The sequence below is a fragment of the Halichoeres trimaculatus genome, unplaced genomic scaffold (genome assembly GCF_033239565.1).
Source record: "Halichoeres trimaculatus isolate MK-OKI-2021-1 unplaced genomic scaffold, fHalTri1.1 fHalTri1_scaffold_5, whole genome shotgun sequence".
In the NCBI taxonomy this organism is placed as follows: Eukaryota; Metazoa; Chordata; class Actinopteri; order Labriformes; family Labridae; genus Halichoeres; species Halichoeres trimaculatus.
This window is the reverse complement of record NW_027437183.1, coordinates 12772749-12795375: the sequence shown is the minus strand read 5'-3', so window position 1 is coordinate 12795375 and position 22627 is coordinate 12772749. Positions and strand designations below refer to the sequence as shown.

The 22627-nt window shown below is 38.7% G+C and overlaps 1 protein-coding gene across 4 annotated transcripts in view; it reads right to left on the bottom strand.

Annotated features, from left to right (window-relative positions):
• dmxl1 (Dmx like 1) overlaps window positions 1-11146 on the bottom strand; it is a 54765-nt gene extending 43619 nt beyond the window's left edge. For 2 of the 4 annotated variants that reach the window (XM_074670788.1, XM_074670792.1), the window contains exons 1-9: window positions 10769-11146; window positions 8836-9075; window positions 7876-8001; window positions 4876-4953; window positions 4259-4340; window positions 3931-4075; window positions 3488-3554; window positions 3050-3234; window positions 2097-2298 (exon numbers count right to left, since the gene is read on the bottom strand). In XM_074670788.1, the coding sequence (XP_074526889.1) occupies window positions 2097-2298; window positions 3050-3234; window positions 3488-3554; window positions 3931-4075; window positions 4259-4340; window positions 4876-4953; window positions 7876-8001; window positions 8836-8922 (972 nt within the window). In that variant the 5' untranslated portion in view covers window positions 8923-9075; window positions 10769-11146. The remainder of the gene's footprint in view (window positions 1-2096; window positions 2299-3049; window positions 3235-3487; window positions 3555-3930; window positions 4076-4258; window positions 4341-4875; window positions 4954-7875; window positions 8002-8835; window positions 9076-10768) is intronic. The other 2 variants (XM_074670791.1, XM_074670793.1) reach the window with 1 other exon arrangement.
• Window positions 11147-22627: the final 11481 nt, after the last annotated feature.

The window sequence follows — 22627 nt, the reverse complement described above, 5'->3', positions numbered from 1 at the left end:
TTACTTAATGTTATTGACGTTTAAAGGACATTCAAGTTAACTACCCAATTTGTCTTGAAAGGAGACAGAGAGAAACAAGCCGCAGAGCAGGAGGGGTGTTTAAAGGGAAGTGAAATTAAATCTTAATTTGGTGCTTAGGTTATATAAGTAGTGGGCTTGGGTTGTTGTTTTTCAGAAATGTGTTGAACCCTGCAGTTTTGGCTTAAGCCTCTTTGAATAGCAGCAGTCTCATATGAGTGATGGTCCTTGGAATGAGAGCCAGAGCATCTTTGGGTTCAATGAGATTATTTAACATAATATTTGGTTTAGATTCTGTTTATTGATGCAGCTTCCCTGGTTGAGAGGTAGTTACATAATAAAGCTGTTCAAGTAAGACTGACACCTGTGTGCTCCCAACTCCAACAAAGAGATTAGGGAGTTGAGCGAACTGGTGTGAACAAAGCATACACACATTATTTTGATCAGATTTCAAACAAACAAGGAAAAAAAGAGATTATGGTACAAATCCTGTATCAGTCTACTATCTGTGCTGCCCTGTTATCAAATCACAAGACTTCACACAGAAATGCTTATTGTATGAGATTCTGTCCCTTATTGTCCCTCCATCTGAGGAGTGTTACCTCAGATTATTGCCTGAATCATGCAGCAAATTCAGAGATTTTTAATGAATAATTCCAAACATGTTCTCTAACAGACTCTCCTCCAGGCACAGAAGAAAATTTGCATATCTATTTTTCCTGTAATCCACCATGCCCTGGGCTGTGTCAGTGCCTGTGAGATCCATTACCCTTTAGATGTCCATATTAAAGAGGATATTGATTCTCTGTGGCCTGGCAAGGCTGTCAGCAACAACATTTATTATTTGAAGCATGACGAGACAGAACATTTATGCAGTGAGCTAGCTGCAAAGTCAAAATAATAAGTTTGAGGTGTTGCAGGGATTACAGAGAAGAGGCCAATAGTCTTCACTGTTGCTTGTCTTGAACCTTACAAAGCTTCAAAAACCATCTTCATGCCTGATAGCCAATTAATTTTCCCTTTTAACTCCACTAAGCTTCTAATTTTCTATCTTCCTCCTCAGTCTCCTTTGGCACTACTTGTTCTCTCATCTCTGCAGTGCAATAATGGCCTACATTAGCTGTGGTGGAAGTTTAGTAGCTAGGCCAAGCCATAGATCATAACATCTATGTAATTTATGTTCCCACTGTTAATAGAATTGAGATGATTTCTGCACTTTGTTATCAAAGTCCACACTACTCTGTGTGTGATTCAGCTCCTTAAAGTCTAAATGATGTTTTTGATTTTAGCAAAAGAAACTGTGTTGGTTCAAGCCAGCCTTCTTTAGTCTAAATTTTATAATGGGTAGTTTAAAATGACAGCTTTTTAACCCATCTCAATCTTTCTGCTACACCTTTCAAATATGGAAAGAAAGATGACAATCATAATGATGATTGTAGATATCCAAATATAGATTAAACATTCCCCTTTATACTGATTTAAATGAGAAATTAATGACAGGATACAGAATTTCTTTAATGAGTTTGGCTTCTTAAAAATGGATGTCAGTTCTAGTAATTGAGATAACCATCTCCTCTTGTATACAACAGTACTACCACAAACTCTACCTGGATGTGAAACTCTAAAAGTTTTGGTTTCAACCACATAGGGGGATTTTGGTATGACTCCACAATCATACTGGCACTGACAGCCATGTTTCAACACCAGACTCACTTGTTGGTTAAAAAAATAACAAATATTTTTAAAACTGCAGGCCTGAAATGATGGTCATATGTTGTGCAGCCATATGTTGTGACGGTTGCTATTACACTATAAAGCTCTGCTTCTCAGCTCGGATGACAGATGGCATCTCACAGTACAGGTAAAATGCATAAGTGCAAAGCACAAGTAAATTATGTCCTATTTGAATGTTTCTTACCTCCAGACTAGTTCATTAGTCATAATTTGATTTTCCATTTACAACTAGGAAATGAGCCCCTTCAGAACATCCATATCCTTGTCTCTTGAGTTATTGTGTTTAATAGTGTCCATCACATTGAAAAAGAAAAGACTTCAACAGACGCAGCTTAAAAGCTTACTTCCTGTGATGTTCGTCCTTGCATCTTCCCATTGCAGGTGTTTTTCCTGGAAGGGTCAGCACATCTGTGTGACTCACTGTGTTGGCTGGGGTGGTTATTATTGTGACCTGACAGGAGGCTGTCTCCCGGCAACAACGTCTCAGCCCAAAGCCGACACACACTGTCCTTACAACTGGTGAGCAGAACATTACACACTGCACCTCTGTTAGGAGAAAGGGAAGAAGAGTCACAAAGAATAATATGTTTCTGCCTTTTTCCTGATCCCTTTACAACAATGATGATAGCACTACTGAAAGCAGATCAAAACCTAAGCATCTGTCACGAAATCAACAGAGACGTTACAGTCAACATGAAACACAGTGATGAGTAGGAAGTAATCAAATCTAATTATTTGTATTGTACCTGGAGCTGACCAGGGATAGAATTGGATAAAATGGAAGTCTGAGGCTTATCAACATTGTCATACAACCTGAATCTCAACTGTGGCTTGAATCACGTAGTCAAATAGGCTCAGGAAAAAAACAATATCCTTAAAATTATATTGTGGGAGTGACTAAAGTAACTTGACAAGTTGAAACTCTTTCTTGTTCATTCACAATACGTGTCCTGTGAGCCAAACCTCCTGTGGACTGTGTCACATGTGGTTGTACACAGAACAATGGCAGGTTACACAAGGCTGATTTTCTTTAATAAAGCAGAGCAAAACAAAAAAAACCCATCCTCCTCACTAAAGCTTTGGTTTAGTTGACAATTTATACATGTACATCAGGATTCTTAGAGAGCTCGACACAACCTGTCTACCCAGTAAAACAGGTAAACAATCCCAATTAAACAGGTTTTCTAAATAGGCAACTGTAAATTTTGGCTTCTTCTTTTGTTGTGCACAGTTAAATTAAATGAATAATAGCTGAAAAAAGGAAAATAGTAAAATATCACCCTGACGCTGTTCTTACCGTGGCATGTACTTGCTGGTTTTCCTCCAAGAGAAGCCAGTGACAGAACGGGGATGGGCCAGGTAGACAAAAGAAAAGGCCAGCTCTCCTTGGACAGTGACACTGGGCTCTGGAGGATTAAAAAGTCTGGAAACTCCTGACTTCCATTTACTGGTGCTGTACCAGACCTTTACGAGGCAATCATCCTGAACAGGAGAGATAAACAAAGATATATAAATGTTATTGTGCTGAGGATGAGGTTTTACAAGTTTAAGGTATCCGGTCAGACTAAGAGTCAAATCAAAAGTTACTTTACATTAAAATGAGTTCAAGGTGCTTGGCTTTGGCAGTATAAAACAAACACATGGATATAGAGTTTTTATGTATGTATACGTGTGTGTGTGTGTGTGTGTGTGTGTGTGTGTGTGTGTGTGTGTGTGTGTGTGTGTGTGTGTATACCTGTCCAGCTGTAGCAAAGAATTCTCCATCAGGAGAGAACTTCATCAAGTTGACTGGCGAGGCTGTCCTTCAGAGACATAATTACAGTGCTGTTTTATATTTTACAAAATGGAATATGTATTAACAGATACAATATATAGTGTGAGAATTGGCAAAAGTCCAAGGCAAACAAAATAAATTGAAATAAATAGAAAAATAAAGGCCATTAGAAAAAATTTGGTATTTGGTACTTAACAGAAGTAATGTTGAACTCCACATAAGTGATTATTTGTAATTTAACAGTGTTGTAAATAAAGGAAGAAAATATGTTTGAGTTCATTTTTGGTAAGAAACAATACTACAGCTTAAACAATCTTTCTTTCGGGACAAAAGCAGTTAGATACAGTCTAAGGGAATAGTCCCAGGCAGCTTCATGTGTAGTTTTTCTACTTGTGAGTTCTTACTTGCTCTGCCAGATGCATCTCCAGGCAGACTGAGAGTCTCTTATGGTCATTTCTTTTTGCCTGCCTCCGTCTTCAGCTTCATCTTTCACTCCGTCAAAATGAGACCACAACTGGAGGCTTGTAGAGCCAGTTAAGAGAGTGCTGCCTGAAAACACAAACACATTCTTGATGTCAGGACTGATACCACCATGTCTTATTTTGATTAAAAGACTTAAGTTTTAAAAATTAATACTAAAACTACTTTTTTTAATTTCAGAAGACTGACTGTATTAAATTAATACTTTCCGTGGGACTTAATCTAAGTATCTTAATTTAAGTATCATAGTACCTGTAGGATGCCAGGCCAGGTTCCGTACCACAGACTGTAAAACAAACTGGCCAGTCTTCTGCCATTGGCAGTTCAGCTTCTGCTAAAAAGACATTAAATAAAGCATATATGACATAACTAAGATAGGTTCTTCAACAATCACATAATTTGTCTCCTATAACAGCAGTAACAACTGTATAATCAGTGGTTAGTAAAGCTGCTCCCATGTGAGGCACATGTGATTAGGCAGACAGCAGCTGAAACATCAGGAGACTGCTGTGATGAAAATGGAACTTGGTGAGCTAGTTTAAAAATGTGTAAAATCTTTCCATTCGCTGTGACTGTTCTCTGACTTCTCCAACAACAGACGCTGACACAGATAACCTGGGACTTCTGCACTGACTACAGAACAGGAATAAACAGTACACATGACAACAGCGGCAAGACTTCAAACAGAATGTCAGCAGGAACTTTGTGTGTTTGAAATGTCTGAACTTCTCTGGTGACTTTCTGATAAGTTTGAAGTAACAATAATCTGTTCTGTTTCAAATATCAAGTCGTGAAAAGAGAGAGGCCTCAGATGATCTGACAGCACTCATGACCACACTGTGACTGAAAGATTAAGGTAGGTTACTCACAGTTTGAGATGTGTCTTTCTGATATGAGTGCTGAACAGGCTCAAAGACACACACGATGCTTCCATAGGAAGCTGCAATCTGTCAGCAGAAAACAAGGAAAAGACAACTCATTAAGAACCAACATGCATCTCTCATATCTCAAAAAAATACAATGAACTGTAAAAAAGAAAAACATTGCTCAACACACTGCAGACTGAACTGCACTTTTACACATGCAAAAATGCATCAAACTGTTGTATATTAAATTTAAACAGACAAGATAAAGAAGAAACATTTTATTACAAAAGCATTAGCTTTGTGTTTATTAGCCTGATTTTTCATGGGGGAAACAAACCGTGACAGTTAAGACAAAGTGCAGATATTTATTCAAGATGCTAATTGAGTGCAAACAAGGAACCATGTGGTCTTTTTACAGTCCATGCCTATGGGAAAAAATACCTTAGGCTGACAATTACCCTTTATCATTGAGTCAACAAGTCAACACTGTTTTGTCTGCTGAATGTATCCTCTGGTTAGAGCAACAAATTGAAGGGCTTTCCATGGGAGCCACAGTCACAATGTTAAACAGACTGAATGGGTGACATTTCTGTGTCAGTGACCACAAATACCAGGCTTAATAAGGTCATGGTGTTAAAAAACAAGGTCTCTTTGTACAGGACTAAAAAATATGCTGACAGGGTATGGAGAGCTGGTCACATATGAGCAAATGTGCTTGAATTAGTTTACACAGGAACATGAAAAGTCTTAATGTGAATAAGCTTGGTCTAAAAATTCCTTCTAAACAGACAGTTCCTCCTGGTGTGATGATGATGCATCAGGGTGCATCAGGGTAACGTGTTGGTTTTTCTTCTTTTTCCAGTGAAAAGCAAAGAGCAACACGTCTACACATCAAAGAACGGATGATGTGCCGTAGCTCTAGACAAGGGACAAAGTACTGTACCATTCAGTACAGACCTGATCATTTGGCAAGCACCTTTATTTCTGATCACAGTCCCATCAATCAGAATCAGAGATACTTTATTAATCACAGGGCAGAAACGTGGTAAATTTGGTAACAAGAATATGACTGGTAGTCATTTTGGCACCTTGCTGGAAAGTACAGACTGAGGTGTTTAAGTTGAAGGGCCAGTAAAGCCAGAGACTTACTAACCTAAGATAAGTGATTGACATAGAATTATGCCTCTGATAACCAAATAGTTTAGGGGCTTTAAGAGTAGAAAACATTCAAGCTGCACCCAGGCTGTATGCTCAGCAATACAAATGCCATGTGGCAGCAGGCAGTGAAGTGGGAATAGCATACATAGCAACATGGGGCATGCTTTTACAGACGCCAGACCATGCTGGAGGCATGTGAGGTTACTTCTGAATTGGATTAAACATCACATGAGGGGAGCAGTGATGGTTTGAGTGGGCTTTTTTCTGTTCTTATTTGAATTAAGTCTGATAAGTTTCTGTTTGCTAATGGCTACTACTATTGGCAAGCAGCAAAATAATTTAGTGGCTTGTAGTTTTTCATTTCTTTTGCCACTTTGTATACTTCCAATGCTGTTTGTTGGATAAAAAAAGTATGTAGACTTATCCTGGAATCCTCCTTTTGATCAGATTAAGCATTGCAATTCAGCAGCAAAGAGGAATTGTGAAAATGTGACTGTGCCAATAATTTGGGATAGTTTGCTCTGACTTGTGCCAGGGAAGCAGCTCTCCCCCAGGAAAGTGTCACATGTCAACAAAAGTGGGGTTCAAGACTTAAATCTTTCTCTTCCAATCCTTGCCATTGAAACACAAGCCACAGTTGGTCAAAACAATAAACAAGCCCTGCAGAGATCTAAAGCATACAATGAAGACACTCAAACCTGGACTTAAGCAGCTTTGTAAATGGATTTGATGACAGTCTGTGGAGACAGGTCAAAAACTACAGAGGCTCTCAGTAAAGAGTAATTGCTTATTTCTGATATTAACTTATTAGACTACAGAACTCATGTGAATGAAACAAAGCAGTGTTGATAAAATAATTTGCACCGTTGCACCATTGCAATCAGTAAAAAAGCACACAGGTTTTCCTATATTAAGCAAACCAAGCAGACCATTTCTGCTGCAAATAGAAAGTGTAAACACAAGAAATTTTCATCTATGTTTTACAGTCGGACTTGGAAAAGTCTTCAATTGCCAACATCAGGCAATCTAAACAACAGTATTATAATTTTGCGGATTTGTTTTGGATTCACATTACAAGGAAACCACAAAAGATCTTTTGTTTGTGCCAACATTTAAACTCATTTGGGTGGCATTGAAGTGATTATTAGTGGCATCACATCAGAGAAAGAGCCGGCTGTACCAGCTCTTAGTTTACTGGGTGAACTTTTCTCTCACTTGGAGTTGATGACAGAAAGCTAGAGTTCATTAAAAGACTCTTTGATGTTGCCAACAAATCTCCCCCTGAAAAGCTGCACAATCCTTTCAGAGGAGAAACAGACTTTGCCAAAAATGTGCCTTGCAAAACAGTTCATTATTTTTTTTTTAATCTCTAAAGAACTTAAAAGAAAGGTTTTGGTAGAATCCATAAGAGGAGAGTGATTTTGCTCACACAAATAACTAAGCTTGCCTGCCTGACTTGTTCCATAGTAAAAGTAAAGAAGTCTGAATATTATCTTCCTGTCATCATAAACCTTTTAGAGGTTTCATTTGCAACTTAATCTTGCAAAACCAAAGGCTTGCATGAGTAGTTGGTTATGAAAATGATGCAATATCATTATGATACACACAAGCTGCATTGTTTTTCCTATTTTGTTAACACACTGTGTTGTAGGTCTTTTGTATTTTATTCATCTACTAACAGCTCTGGCCTCTGATTGAAATGTAAACACATCATATGAAATTTTAAAATATAAAAAATGATGTAAAGTGAAATGACATCACAAATGCAAGATATTTCGGGAAGCATCTTTTCTCCAAATCAGCCTGAGGACCCAACATGTCAGTACACCTCTCCATCACTCTTACCTGTCCACCCTGCAGGGAGCAGTCAACACAGCCAACCTGGATGTTCCCATGCTTGGCCCCTGGGATGATCTGCAGTCGCTCAAAGTCACTACCCAAAATCACCACGTCACAGCCCGATGCATAGGCCTATCAAGAGACAAAGAGACAGCAGAAAGGGACAGAGATTGGGATGACATTCGAATCCACCCACTGGAAATGGCACGAACGACTACTTGAACAACACTTGACATAGAGTTAGTTTTACTGCATCAAACACGTCACCATATGACAGTGCAGGAGTACGAGCAGATAAGATTAGTATTCTGTGCTCTATTTCTGTGGCTCACAGAAGGAGATCTTGACATGAGCTGGGACGTGCTCAATGTGACTGAGCCTCCTTTACAAGAGGACAGAGGGACAGAAATAGTTCTCCTATTGATCCATTCTCTGACTAGCATGGGAGTAGTATCTCACATAGAGCCCTGAGATAACAGAGTGCGAGAGCAGTCAGATGTACTTTCTTTGTGCTTCAGACATGTAGAAGAATCTTAAACTTGAGAAAGGATGTAATGTAGTTGAGGGATGTGCTTTTGCACTCTTTCACATGACCTAAATTTTACAGCAGTTATCATAACACAAAAAAAGTGGCAATGTTATGGTTCAAGAAGCAACAGCGTTGATTAGGTAAAACTTTATCCAGCTCTAACATCCCCATCCTGCTTGAGTGTTACTCATATCCCAGGATTGCATTCGTGTTGAAGAAATTACAGCATAACACCACCTGTTGGAGGTCTGAGGGCTAGATAACTTGACCTTAGTTCTTGGTCCAAGAAGAAGCGCCTTTTCTTAACTGTGCATCTCCCTTTGTAATCAAGCCTGTGAATACAGATCTGTCTTGACTGATCATTTTGACATACTGCTTAGAGTTAAATAGCATACACAGCTGGGATGGAAATATTTCCAGAGCTTGAAATATCTTACCGTGAACGGCACATTGTTGACGCTTCCTACAGAGAAACAATTGTCTCCAGGGTTGACAGCGCCTGTGAGGACCTGATGGAGATTCATGACTCTTGTTTATAATCTCCTTGCGTGCCTCCCTCCACTCTCCTTTCTCACAATCACCTCCCACTCCAGGGGAGATTCATGGGAAACCATGGGACCGATGCATTCATCCTCCTCTGCAGCTTGTAATTTCACTTGAATGTCTCTAAAGACTTGCTGTAGGGAAGAAAGTGAGGAGAGAGATAAAAAAGAGAAATGTAAACAGACAATGTTTTGATTTTGTACACATCAAGCAAAGAGCATATTACTAACCTACAGTTATTGACTGCAAATTGATTTAACACTCAGCACTTGTAATACAATCAAGAAGAAAATAGATGATTCTTAAAATTATTTCTAATGCACTACACTGTACATTGAGGGCATCAAGTTTCTTATATATTTGATTGACTGATCAAAAAGTGTACTTCATTCATTTCACTATATGACAGTGATCCAAAATTACATTTTTTGACAAGAAGAAACGTCAATTCAAGTAAACACTGTGACTGAACATAATATGGTGTTCAGAAAACTGGAAGGCATACTGGTGTTAAGGCTCATGAACCCTGCAGGGACATCTCTAATTTAATTTAAATAATGGTTAAAGTGGTTTAAGAGATTAGCAATTGTTTTCCACTTAAAAAACCTGTCAGCCTTGAATTGACAAACTACTTCAGTTACTAAACTGGATTTACAACTAGGTGAGCAAACCAGAAATGTAAATATGGGGGGGGGAGCACATACTGTAAGTACATGTTGGGGGGGATGCTGTACAAGTCTGTGTCACATTTTCTTAAGTGTGGCATCAATTTTGTTGCAGCACTGCACAGGTGAAACATGGAAATAATTTTCTGGAATGCACATTTGAGCAAAAGTGAGAGTACATATTTAACCAAGTATGGTAAAGTGAAAATAACTGTAGTTCAATAGTTTAACTAGTTCTCATGAAACTGTTCTTAACACCAAAATAGAAAGTAAAACACCCCTTTTAACACTGATGACAGTTTTTTGTAGTTGTAGTGACAGTTTGGTTAAGTTACTGGTGAGATAACATAGGTTTGTTGTGCTACAGTAACAGTTTTCAGCTTAGTTATAAAGGGTAAGTAAAAAAAGACAGTATTAGCAACAGATCATGAAAAAGGATGGATGCATCTTGAGTTTTGACCTTCTGTATGGTGTTAGCACAGCAAGCCCAAAAACTACAAAAAGCCATTGTTAAAGAGCAGATGTCAGTGAGCCAATTGGGTCACCATCACTGGAGGCTTACACCTGAGGCTTACACCTGACATCAACACTGCAACCCTAATCTCAATTGTTTGGTATCCACTTGTTTTACATCTTTTTGTTTACCAATCTTGTCTGCAGAAACACGAAAGGTCGACTGAGGAAACTTAAATGCGTATGTAAACAAATTCATAACCACAGGGGCTCACAAATTATGTTTTTGTATCTTCGTATCGATTGACACAGTTCCCACGTTTAAAGAGTTATTCTTCCAAAATGTTATCTGAAAAATCAAGTCTTGCAAGAGGAAAAAAAAAGTGCGACAGCAACATTTTACTAGCTACTAACTGCATAAAATGAGTTATGTTTCCTGTTCTGTGACAATTCACGTGATATCATTTAACACGCTACCACAGTACCACACAGCTCATGACACCACATCTAGCGGACACTATCACGTATCTTGAAAATATGTATAGTTAACATGTCAGTTAGTTGGTGCAATGTTTTAAATAAATGTCAAAACTGGCTTACTAGAATTTATGATGACGCTAACTTAGCTGTCAAGTTTAGCTAACCAGCTGTACTTTATGAGACCAACGTTTGGGACGAACATTGTAAGAATAAAAACGGAGTAACTTACGTTGTGCTCAAATTGAACAACATGTCCCGTAGTCACAACGGCAAAAGTCTTCGTTTCTCACTCCTCTCTGTTATGTTTAACGTTAGCACTCCAACGTTAGACGTTACGGTCCCCCCAGTTAGCTACAGTTAGCACAGACTGGCTTGTGCAACTCTTTAGCGAGCTAAAAAGCTAGCTGTGTTTCACGTCCGACAAACATTTAGTGCCTGTCAAAATCTGTGTGCCACAATGGGTGAGTTTTAAATTACTACTCAAAATTCAGTCACAAAAAGAATCCAGTCTATCCCCAAGGTTAGCATATAGAAGGCTTCCAGAGAGGAAGCTTTTCCTTATGTTGAAGATGTGTCATGATAGTGACTGCTTCGCCGCAAGGAATTGTGGTCCTTGTAGTGTCACGGCAGAGCCAGAGGGCAGAGCATAAACTGTATAAAACAAGAGTCTGGAATCAGCATTGGCACCTATCTGCATGCAGATGCTGTAACTCATAAATAGAATAAATACTTCTATGCAAATTATTATTTATGTAAGCTATTTTATGTCTCTGTATGTCGATATAACAATTTTTATATCATAATTAGAAAACAATTGTTACTTTTTGCTCGTCCTTATGTGACAGTTTCAAAGTAAACTCATCTTTGGATAACATATGGGCTACGTCATCCAACTTAACCTGTCAATTCATTGATGTTATAAATACATTGCTGTCATAACTGGTATATCATATCGTGTGGACTCCTGTGCACATTTACATCAAAATAAGTCAATATGAACAAAGGAGTGAAAGAATATATTTGAGAGTACTTCCTTACAAAGTCCTGTTATCACAATAATACTGCACGCTACCATATTTAGGGATATTGTATTATAATCTGGCGTACACTTGCCTCTAATGCAAGTATTTTAGGACCCACATAAATGACGTAGTGACCCGCCATATTTAAAAAACGCGTGTGGATGTTTACAGCTCTCGAGAGCATGAAACACAAGTCTCGGGCACTTTCAAGGGAAGCAAAATAGAACGTTAATTTTGTGAACACCGTTTCTCAACAGTTGGTAAGTTGGGATTTCATAGGAAATAAAATCTGTAAATCATTTTCTATTTGTTTTTGTTGGGATCCCTGTGTTGTTGACCTTCATGCTATGGATCTGGGGCAGACCCAGGCAGCATAATAACAATAATAGACGGTCTGCCTCTGTTATTCTCTGTCTATGGTTTGCCTCTGCTTGCCAGCTACTTCCATTGTTGTATTCAGTTACCCAAAGTCTAACAAAAGTGGTGTCGGATAACACACAAGCTGTTGATTCAATTTGATAAATGCAAACAGGCTGTGGTTCAGTGTTTGCCCCGAATATTCTAGAGCATCAATTCAATCTTGTGCTTTTTAGCAGCATCCTGTATCATAGGAAGTGGCAGGGTGCCAGTGTTGCCAGGTCTGTGTTACAACAGCAGCCCAAAATTAGCCTCAGTAAATAAAGCAAGTCCAGCAATCAAAATAGGCCAGTGAAAGCTTTGCCACAGCAAGTTTACTGCTTTTAAAGCACACTGGTATTGCTGTCATTGGCAAATATCTTGCAGCATAAGCAAAAAGGTCAGCACCAGCACTTTTTAAACAAGGCTAAAGAGCAGAGCACATGCAAAGAATCCCTTCGTCTTTTTCTTTTCTTATTCCTCCCTTCTGAACAATATAAATGCACTATTGTCACTTGATATGCATTTCATTAATCAATTTAAGCCTAAATAAATCTTAAAATGTTGCTTCTTCATGCTTTAAAACTTATATTTAAAACTTGCACAGGTGTATAGGGGCCATTTATGAACTGTTGACATTTTGTTTACCCAATTTCAACTGATACACTGAGGCTGCCAGCAATGACTGTTGTTTGTGCAGGCAGGACTAAGTGTTTGTGTTTGTTTGTTTGTTTGTTTGTTTGTTTGTTTGTTTGTTTGTTTGTTTGTGTACCTGTATCTGGAGGTGTGACATATTCCATGTGAATCATTCTGTCTGCTTATCGATTTGGTTGGATTTATTTGTCAACATAATGTTTTATTAACAAAGTGGTCTACATCTTAACATGCTCTTAACACAGGTCTGTATCAAACCATTTTGAGAGGAAGAGAGCAACTGTTTTGAAATCCTCTGTATGACAGGTTTTGTAAAGATTTTTGGCAAATTTAGCAAAGGCTAGAGATGGGGGAAAAAAGATGAAATTTCCCAAGGTTCCCAGGGAAATTATGATGTGCTTTTTTAGTCCTATACCAATATTTTTTTTTTCATTGCTATTCTTTTCACTATGTCAGTTTTGCATCTTATTCATGATCTTGTTTTTATATTTTAATGCTTGAATTAGTAGATATTCAAAATTCATCATCTAGATTTCAAGCAATTTTAAACTACAAGTTAATAACATCTCTATTGTTACTGATGTGCTATTTCTCTGAGAGGGGAGATGATTGGTTTGATGTGGTGTTTGTAGTCCTTGCACTGTGCTTGAATAACCACAGGGTGTCGCTCTTGCTCAGTACACTTGAAAGTTGGCTTTGACCAGTCCAGATTGTAGGAGTGGACTATAGTTTCCTCCCAGAGCTAATGCTATTGTCACTCCTAGCTTTGTGTGTCTGTCTCCACATTCTGAATCAATCGTATACACACTCTACACATATTGCATTGTTACTGTTGTGGTTATGAAACATGAGGGGCTGTCAGGAGGGTGACAGAGAATTGACTTTTGTAATCACGTTCAGTGCACCAAGGGCAGTATGTTGCACATATGATAAAATTTTCATACCCACTGTGTTAATGTATATTCTGCTGTTGCTCCCCTACAAGGAACATATACTGCTGAGCGGGGATGTGTATTTGGATGGGGGGTTTGAGGCTTCAGATTGAATTAAAGCATGTGGAGATAAATGGGACAGACACTTCCCATGAATAATTAAAGTGGCTGACATGTCAGTGACATTAAGGAAGGCTGGCGACATTTATTGTCATGGCAGTTGGATGGTGCTACTGATGAATCTGTTGACTTCTCACTCAAGAAGTAGGTCACAGCATTATTAAAGATGTAGCTACACAGTATCACTGTGCTTAATATAACATCAACTCACAATCTTTACACACACATGCACAACCATTAGAGGTTAAATATATATGCTCTGGATGTTGACATAACATTTTGGCACACACCTTCTATGCACACATCTATACACACATACACACACCATCCGCGCTTCTGTCACCTTTTCTCACTTTACCGTCTCAGTTTTCCAGCAGTGGGTTTGACTTTGAACAACATTCACAGAGAAATCAAAGAGAATTCTCTCTCAGACAAACTCTGGTCCGTGGTGTACTGAGTAAAGGATATTGCTGTTCAGTGTGATATTGAATTCTCTGAGTTTGTGTAAAAGTGTGTAGTTCTTTGCCAGCAACTGTTTCTTTGAGTGCAGACAGCCACAAAGATAAAAAGAGAAACTGTGTTCTTCGGTATCCCATCTGAAACTGGAAATAACTCTGATAAAGTTTACTTTAGAGAAAATATTTGTTTTAAAAGCCTGCCTGTGCATGTGAAGGCAGAATTACAGACTAAAAGTATTCAATTGTGAAAGGAGTTTCAGCCAGGCAGCATCTTTTATTTGGGAGGCTTATGTCATTTCAGAGGTGGGAGCAGATAACTCAGGGGTGCATCACAAAGATTATTGACTGGGGCAAAATAATCAGGAAATGTTAGCACTGTTTCAGAATTAAGTCTTACAAAATAGATCGGATAAAGTATCTGTGTAACCCTGAAAAATACCCATGAAATTTCTAGACCAATAGGGCTAATTCAGAATAACTGTCTTTATTTATTACTTCGCCTTCTTGCAAATCACTCCAATGTTTTTAGTGCTTGTAAAATCGGATGTTGAAATAATTAAATAAAGTGATAAAAGTCTGGTAAATTTACACTGGTGGCCAAATTTATTAGAACACATGGCATGTTTAAAAGGTTTCAGTAGTATTATTGAATTGGCCATTGAAGTACCCTTAAAGTCATTGAAAAATCTAGGCTTAATTATGTCAAAATGCTTATGTACCATAGAAAAGAGCCATCCCATGGAGATTTTGGTCATTTTCCTTATAAAAAGGAACATTGAAAATGATAGACTGGCCCCCTCAAGTCCAAATCTAAAACCCATCCAGCAAATTTGGGTGAGTTGGAAAAAGAATTGGACAGATCTATTGTACAGTCAAATGAAAGCCTTTGGCTTGAGTTGCAGAAAGCTTGGGAGGACAGTAGTGTTAAAATTCTCAGGAAAGATATATTCACTATGACAGACGTGCTGCTGAAAATACTGCAAAAAGGTGAAAAAACTCTGACAATTTTAAGTTGAAAATAGATAGAATAGTAGATTTTACTTCATCTTATATTTGTTGAGCTCAGAGCAACCATCTGCATGTTTCGAGATCATGGTTTTGAGGTGAAAAAGAAGTCAAGACTTTAGAATGTGTCTGAACAAGTCAACAATGTAAACATTGTTTTTTTTAATTTGACTGTGATTGAAAATGCAGTAAGACTGAAGGTTCTCCATACAGTCCCTGGCTGGGCAGAGACCTTTCTATGTAGAGTTTGCATGTTGTCCCAGAGCATGCATGTGTTCTCTCATTTGGTTTCCTCCAACAGTCCAGAAACATGAGGTTAAATTTGGCTCTAGCGTTGCCTGTGGGTGGGAGTGCATGAGTGATTGTTTGTCTCCACAATAGCCCTGTGATGGTTACTTATCCAGGGTCTACCTCGCCTTTTATCCACTAACAGTTGGGACTGGCTCCATTTTTCCAAAGTCAACAATTTCTTTCACCTTATTTTCAAAAAGGTTTTTGGTGTGAAAAGTGATAATAATTTGGTCTAATTTTAAAAAGGAAATCATATTCAGAAGAAAAATAGAACAGTGTTTTCCCTTTCTTCACAGACACAAGAGGGCAGTATTGAAACATTAAAAAAACAGGCTGGTGTGGCGCTTTTATCAAAGCACTGAAATTTAACCTCACTGCCAGGCTCACACGCATAATCCTACCATTGCTTTTGAAAAAAGCATCGCATTGCAAATGCAGACTACAGTGCTCTAAAAAAATACCCCAAACCACTGGTCTGGTAAGTTTTAACAATCATGTAAAATTTATTTTCACATTACACCAACATGCTGTAGACCTCGATTATCAAGTTTTGGGTCTCGCTCCAGATAACGTGAACTGAGCGCCAGCTGCTTTGGAAGGTTGAATCAGTCCTTCCTAATGCATAATCCATGAGTTTTTATTTCTCCCTTGAAATGTGAGTTGTCTCTTTGAAGTGTTTTGCGGTATTATTATACTGTGGTTTGACGAGTAATAATGTTGATGTCTTGTATGAGCTGTAATTACTGGATCTGGAGGTAGGAGGGCAAAGCCAAAATGGGCTTGAAGTTTCAGTGTGGCCATGCTTTGATGTTTCACGGGTGGGTGGGTGGGGGAGTGAGGGGAGCTTTTCCACAGGAGAAAATACCCACAAGTGTCTGAACTTCTTTTCACAGAGAGGGGGACACGCGTAAGAAACCATAATGAAGCATAATGGCAAATAAAACAAGTATTCTTTTGAAGAAACGAACCATTTAGCATTTGGCTTCAGTAATCACAAAATGATAAATACTCTCATCTCGAGGTAATTATGTGTATCCTTTAAACACTCATCAAATGATAAGCTTTCATTTTGGTGTTCAAACAGCATTGGAAGGGATAATGGGCTTTGTTTGCACTCAGTAAACCAAACCAGCTGCACTGCACTGCATGATAATACTGCTTTCACTGGTGCCGTCACTGGCACACAGTCTGTGTTTGTAATCCAGCAGCTCTTCCTCTTCTGTACCATAATTTCAACACTGTCCTACATTTATGCCTAACGCGGTGACCGGAGTCATAGCGACCTTGGCCGTGAATGTTGTTGAGTCAACTTGAAGGTGTGTTTATGTGTGTGTGTGTTTTGGTCTGTCAGCATGTGTGAAGGCCTGCATGCGTCCATCTGTGTGGGCGTGCATGTAAACTCATGTGTGTCACCGCGTGAGATGTCTACGTGTGCGTCTCCTGTGTGAGTTTTGCAGCTCTCGAGCACGGCCTCATCCTGCAGAGGTGACTGTGAAACGATGGGAACAGACATCACGGTTGGAGGAAGAGGGGTTAGCAGGCAGCCGGCAGGATATCCCATCACATTAGGAGTCTTGCTGCTGCGCCCACTTCCTTCAACTCTTCCCAGCAGAGAGGTCAGCAGAGGTGAAGAGGGCTCCTCCCTCTGTCATTATCCTTCCATCACCTGCTTTTCTCTCTGCTGACAACAGAACTTTCTCCCCTCTCTCCTCACCCTCTACCCCCGGCGCCAGCTTTAGCTTTCTGATCCCTCACCCCTTTTTCTTTTATGATTTTCACATCTTTTTACTCTCCATCTGTTCCCTGGTTCTCATTCCTTTCTAAGCCTTTCATTTGCCTCTTTTTGCTCTTTTGATGGCCGGGGCTTCACTCACAATTTCCCTCTGTCAGTCCCTCTCATAGATTCACAGAACTCCGGAGTCCCTTTCCGAGACCTTTTGTTGAGTCTGCAGCTGATCTCTAGATTGCAACAGAGATACTATACACCCACTGCAGCTTCCACTCAGACAAGCTGGAGATTGAACCAAATTCTTTCAAAGGAGAATCTCTGGTGAGTTTTTAGTAAGAAAAAGAGGGGGCTGGCTCTGTGTTATGAGCCTGAGAGGACAGCCAAATGTGTGTCAGAAATACAACTAAAATCTAGGGCACGTGATAATGCAATATAGATGTTATGTCATTTAAATATTTCATGATACACAATGGTGTGCTTTGATAGAATAATGTATGGTTGTTGAGAAAACTTAGCAGGAGAGTTGAAACTGATGTTTCCATTTTGCACAGATTTGGTCATTCACTGTGAAAACTTTCAAGCCCCATTTCATAACACAGGAACCAAAAGCCAGCAAAGTTTTTGACTGAATTGACATCAACTTAGACCTCAAGTCTCTCAGTTGCTATTGTAATTGGATTATTTTAAGTTCAGGGATTCCAAATTCAGAAAGTTGTCTCTGTACCGTGGATCTTTCAGTCACACTCTCACTTGTTAGCACATTTCTCAAGCTGCATTCTTCCCAACGTGTTTTGACTGTTAGCGCTCGGGTGTCTTCATCATCAGCTGCTTTGGCATCACTCTTTGTCTGACTGCCTCCTCCTGTCTGAGGGAATGTGAAGTGAACTTGTTTAATGAGGAGACAAGAATAATTTTACATGATTTAAAAAGAGATCACAGAGCTGACGTCCACAACACATTTCTCTCAAACAAGACTCAACTGATTACAAATCAACTACAGCGAAGAGGGTGCAGTGGGAGACACCGGCATCTTTTATTTTCTCTGTCAGAAGAAACATGAAACACATAAAGTGTGTATAAAATGATAAAGCTACTCACCACTTCCTTTTCAAACACTAAACCATCCATATTTTTGACATCAAATCATCTGAAAGCAGTAAAACATAAAAGCCGGTATTTTGAAGCTGTGACACATTTTTCAGCAACTGCTTTTCGATATACCTGTAATGGCTCCTGTTAGGCCATTATCCTCCATGATATCTGGTTATTATCCCTGTCTGATTTATACTGCTTCAGTCGACCCTCACCCACGGTGACCTACATTCACTTTCATCTCAGCCATCAATCATTTAGCAGTTTAAAGCAAAGGTCTGTCTGTGGAGGATCGCTGAGGGCTTGATCAAAGTGGCATTAATTCCCAAATGACACTGTGGAATAGTGGCCAATATTATGTATCTAAATGCGCTGTAACTGTACCACTTTGGATTGAAACATGGAATACAGACTAAGATAAATGGGATCAAGGTTGTTTTGACGATCATTAGCCAAGTTATCCAGCTGTTGCAAAAGCTTAGAGTACATGTAAATGTGGATTTTCAAGGTTAAAGACCAATTTGAAAACATTCTTCCCTCCCTTTGTTATGAATCTCTATCCATTAAACCACAGACAGCAGCAAACAACACCTGCGCAGCCATAATTCAACAGCCCTGAAAATGGCTTGGCACTGTTTCAGGAGAACATGAAGCTGACTGTGGTACACTAACAGAAAACACTGTTTACATGCAGCAGAGAGAGGAGACAGAGTCAGATGGACAGGCAGACAGAACCGGAGTGAGAAGGAAAGAGAGAAATGCCCCGGACTGAAAAATAGATGAGTACTATGGGTGTGTAAGCAGAGACCAGATGACTTATTCAGTAGAGACTGTGTGTACATGTCATTAAATCAGCTGCTGTGTTCACATACAGCCACCCAGGTGATGTTAATGTCAAAGCCCAAGGAGAACACAGAGACAAAGGGGTCAAATCTGGATCTGGATTTGGATCTTGATCTACAGGCAGGTATAAATAATAAAATGCAGTGCTGAGGGGTTTTGTGCATCATTGTAGTCGTTCTCTTAAACACTACCCAACACTGCTTGCTGATCTGGTCTGATAGAGTTTTTTATATTCAGCTGTGAGTTAAAAACTAAAGAGCACTTTTAAGTAAGTCTGTAAAGATAGTGTTTTACTTCACAAGAGACTATCATACAAAGTAATAGCACACATATTGACAACATACAATTTCTGAATTACATATTTCACAAGAATCTCGACATGTTGTTCAGGGTTATTCAAAAATGCTCACATACCCAGACAGCAGCAAATAACACCAGTGAGGTAAATGTGCTGTAATTTCAAAAACACTCAAATTTTGAAAAAGTGGGCAATTTACTCCCAACGTCTTTGTTATTTTTTTGCGTCTGCTTATCCACAGAGCAACAACGAGGGAGAAGTGAACACAATGACCCTGAGGTGTGTGAAATAGAGGAGGTAAATAGAAAAAAAGGAAGAATTCAGTTTCTTTTTAGACAAAAAGAGACAAGACTTACCAAGAGTGTTTAAATCAATGAATGCAGTGAAAAGCTCTCTGTATTGATTGCTGGAAAAATTGAGATTAATTAATAAATGAATGAGAGAAAAAAACAGAAATTTTACAAGCAAACCAAAATTAGAACTTATTGTCTACAAAATTCAAGATCCCAAAGCTATTAAGGACACCTCTTTCTACCCTTTTTTTGTTTACCAGTGAAATCATTTACTGCAAGATCTGCTGTCGTCCAGGTAGACACTTATCCTCAATAAATAATAAAATTAAAGCTCACTAGGTGTCTCCCCTTTCATATATTGCCTGAGTTCTTCACCTCCAGGAAGCATCTTTGAAAAGTTATTTTAACACATGGAAAAAAAAACCCAGAATATTGCCATTTGATTACATGATGACCCAGTTTCTGTACCTGAACCTGAACCCTGGTGTTCCTTCCCCACATTAAATTTCCACTTACTACTGACGTCAACAACCTCTCTCTGTGTCTCTCTTTTAGACTTCATCAGCAGCATGACGTCCATTTGTGAGGTGAATAAGAGAAGGGGGGAGGACTAACAATCACATGCACCAAGTCCCCACCCACACACATCCTCACACAAACACACTGTGTCCCATCTGAGATTGTGAAGACTGTGCTCTCTAACTGTCACTCCTGGTTACAGACCTATCATGCAGAAATGCTGACTTATTCATGGCTTTCATGCAAACCTGGATGCAGGGGGGAAACTGAAGCTGGCTGGGGCGAGGCCAAGCTAGCTGCTGTGTGTGCATGCAGGGACTGACAGTACTTTGCTTACTGTACTCCACTCAGCCAGGCTTTACATCATTTTGCCATTACAGGTCAGACACACTCACACAGACACTTACATGTATTTAGTGCGATATACTGACAAAGATGCCTCTGGCTTACACTCAGGGCCACTTGCTAATGAAGCTTTTGATATTTTGGCTCCACTCTTGACTCCGTGTTAATGTCCAGATAGAAAAAGAGGTCCTGTAGTGAAGGTTTGTGTAAGCATGTTTACATGCAGCTGAAAACATGGCTGAATTAAGATGACCTATTCTGGTCTGATGAGTGAAAAGAAACTGGGATGAATAAGCCTCTGAGAAGAATAACTCAACTTTTCACTTGATTTATTACCTCGGTAAACATTTTCCTAATGGTTTTATGGTCCCCGTTATCACTTTGAAGTCTCCTTCATGAGAACATAATGATTATTCTCTGGATGTTGCTGTCATTTGGAGTAAAATACAGGATAAAAAGGTGTAAATAAGAGCTTGGCTCCCTGTGATTAGCATGTAACTGTGAAAATCTGATAAATTTCTTGATCAGCGTTTGGCTGAGTTGAACTCTAAGCTTGCTGTTCATCATTATAAATTTTGTTGATACTTATTTTCTCTAACCTTAAGTTAACGTTCATTTTTAATAACAGACAGGTCTTACTTTCAAACCACACTAACATTAGCCAGACTGCAAAAACTGTGATTGTATTAAGTCAGTTTGTTTTATTTTCAGTAGAAAATGTCTTTTCAGACTTTGTATGAGACACATCCAACTGACCGGTCAAAAAAAATAAAAATCTATCTTGTTTCAAGTTATTTAAAGACAAAAACGAGATCTTAATTGCTTTGAACAAGTAAAATAAATCTTCTAAGATGCCAACAAGAGAAATGTTACTTGTATCAAGACGTAATTTTAGTTTCAAGCAAATTTTCCAGCAAATATCTCTTTTTTCATTGGCAGATTTTTTTTTACTTGTTACACGCAACTCAGACCTCATTTTTGTCTTTAAATAACTTAAAATAAGACATTTTTTTCAGGACCGATTGGTCAAATGTGGCTCATATTGAGTATATTAAGACAATTTTTACTTAGATAAGACAAAACCACTTATAATATTTCAGTTTTTTGGAGTGCAATACTAGAGGATTTACAAATCTCTGGCTTCTTTTCCACTGCACCTGTTACACATATAGATAGGCAACTCAGACTTCACAAATGGCATTGTGATCACCCACACGTGCTTTCTGAGTGGACTGTGTCTGTACACCGATAGATAAATTTACCTGGATCTGAACTGTGGTACACTAGTACACTATACCCTCCAAAAACCAACTGCATGAAAAAAGCCCATGTCTGGAGGTTGATTGTATTATGATTATATGTAAACAACATGTCTTAACAGTAGCTGGTAAGTAAAAACTCATGCATGCACATACAAACAATTTGAAGCTTGTTTCCTGTTGTCGATATTTAGAGGTGAAAAAAGGGATAATGAGCTGATTATGTAGCATTAGCAGGGTTCAGTCATCTACGAATACAAATCAGATGTTGAAAACCTTTTGCAAACAACAGAGCTATGAGAACGTGAAGTGTTGAAGATTAAGTTCACTTGGAGACCAATTAAATTGGTGTGAAAGTGTTGCTTGACTTGTTGGATGATACTAAATTATGTGACTGTTGTTCCTGATTCACTGAATGATTCTTTTTTCCCGTAGACTTAATCGTGTTCACCCATTATCAGGAAACATACAAACTGTGTTTCTGTACACACAGGTAACAACCTGGGGTTCTAATGGAATTCATAACACACACAGGCGTTCAATGTGAGTGACACATATTCAGCTGCTCAAAGGGAAAAGTATAGCTTTTCTTTTCTTTTAACTTGATTTCCCACCTACCTGTGGAAAGCTACACACTATGTTATAAGATCTGTTGAGTGAGTCTCTTGATTTGACGTATGTGACAGTTATCTGACATGGAGGAGAAGAAGTGTTTGATTTAAAGTAAATACTAAATGTTAAATATGTTCCTGCTCATAAACTCTGCTATATTTTTTAACCTAGTGGTAAATTTAAAGACAACAAAGCAGATTTATGTCATTTCGTATTTTTA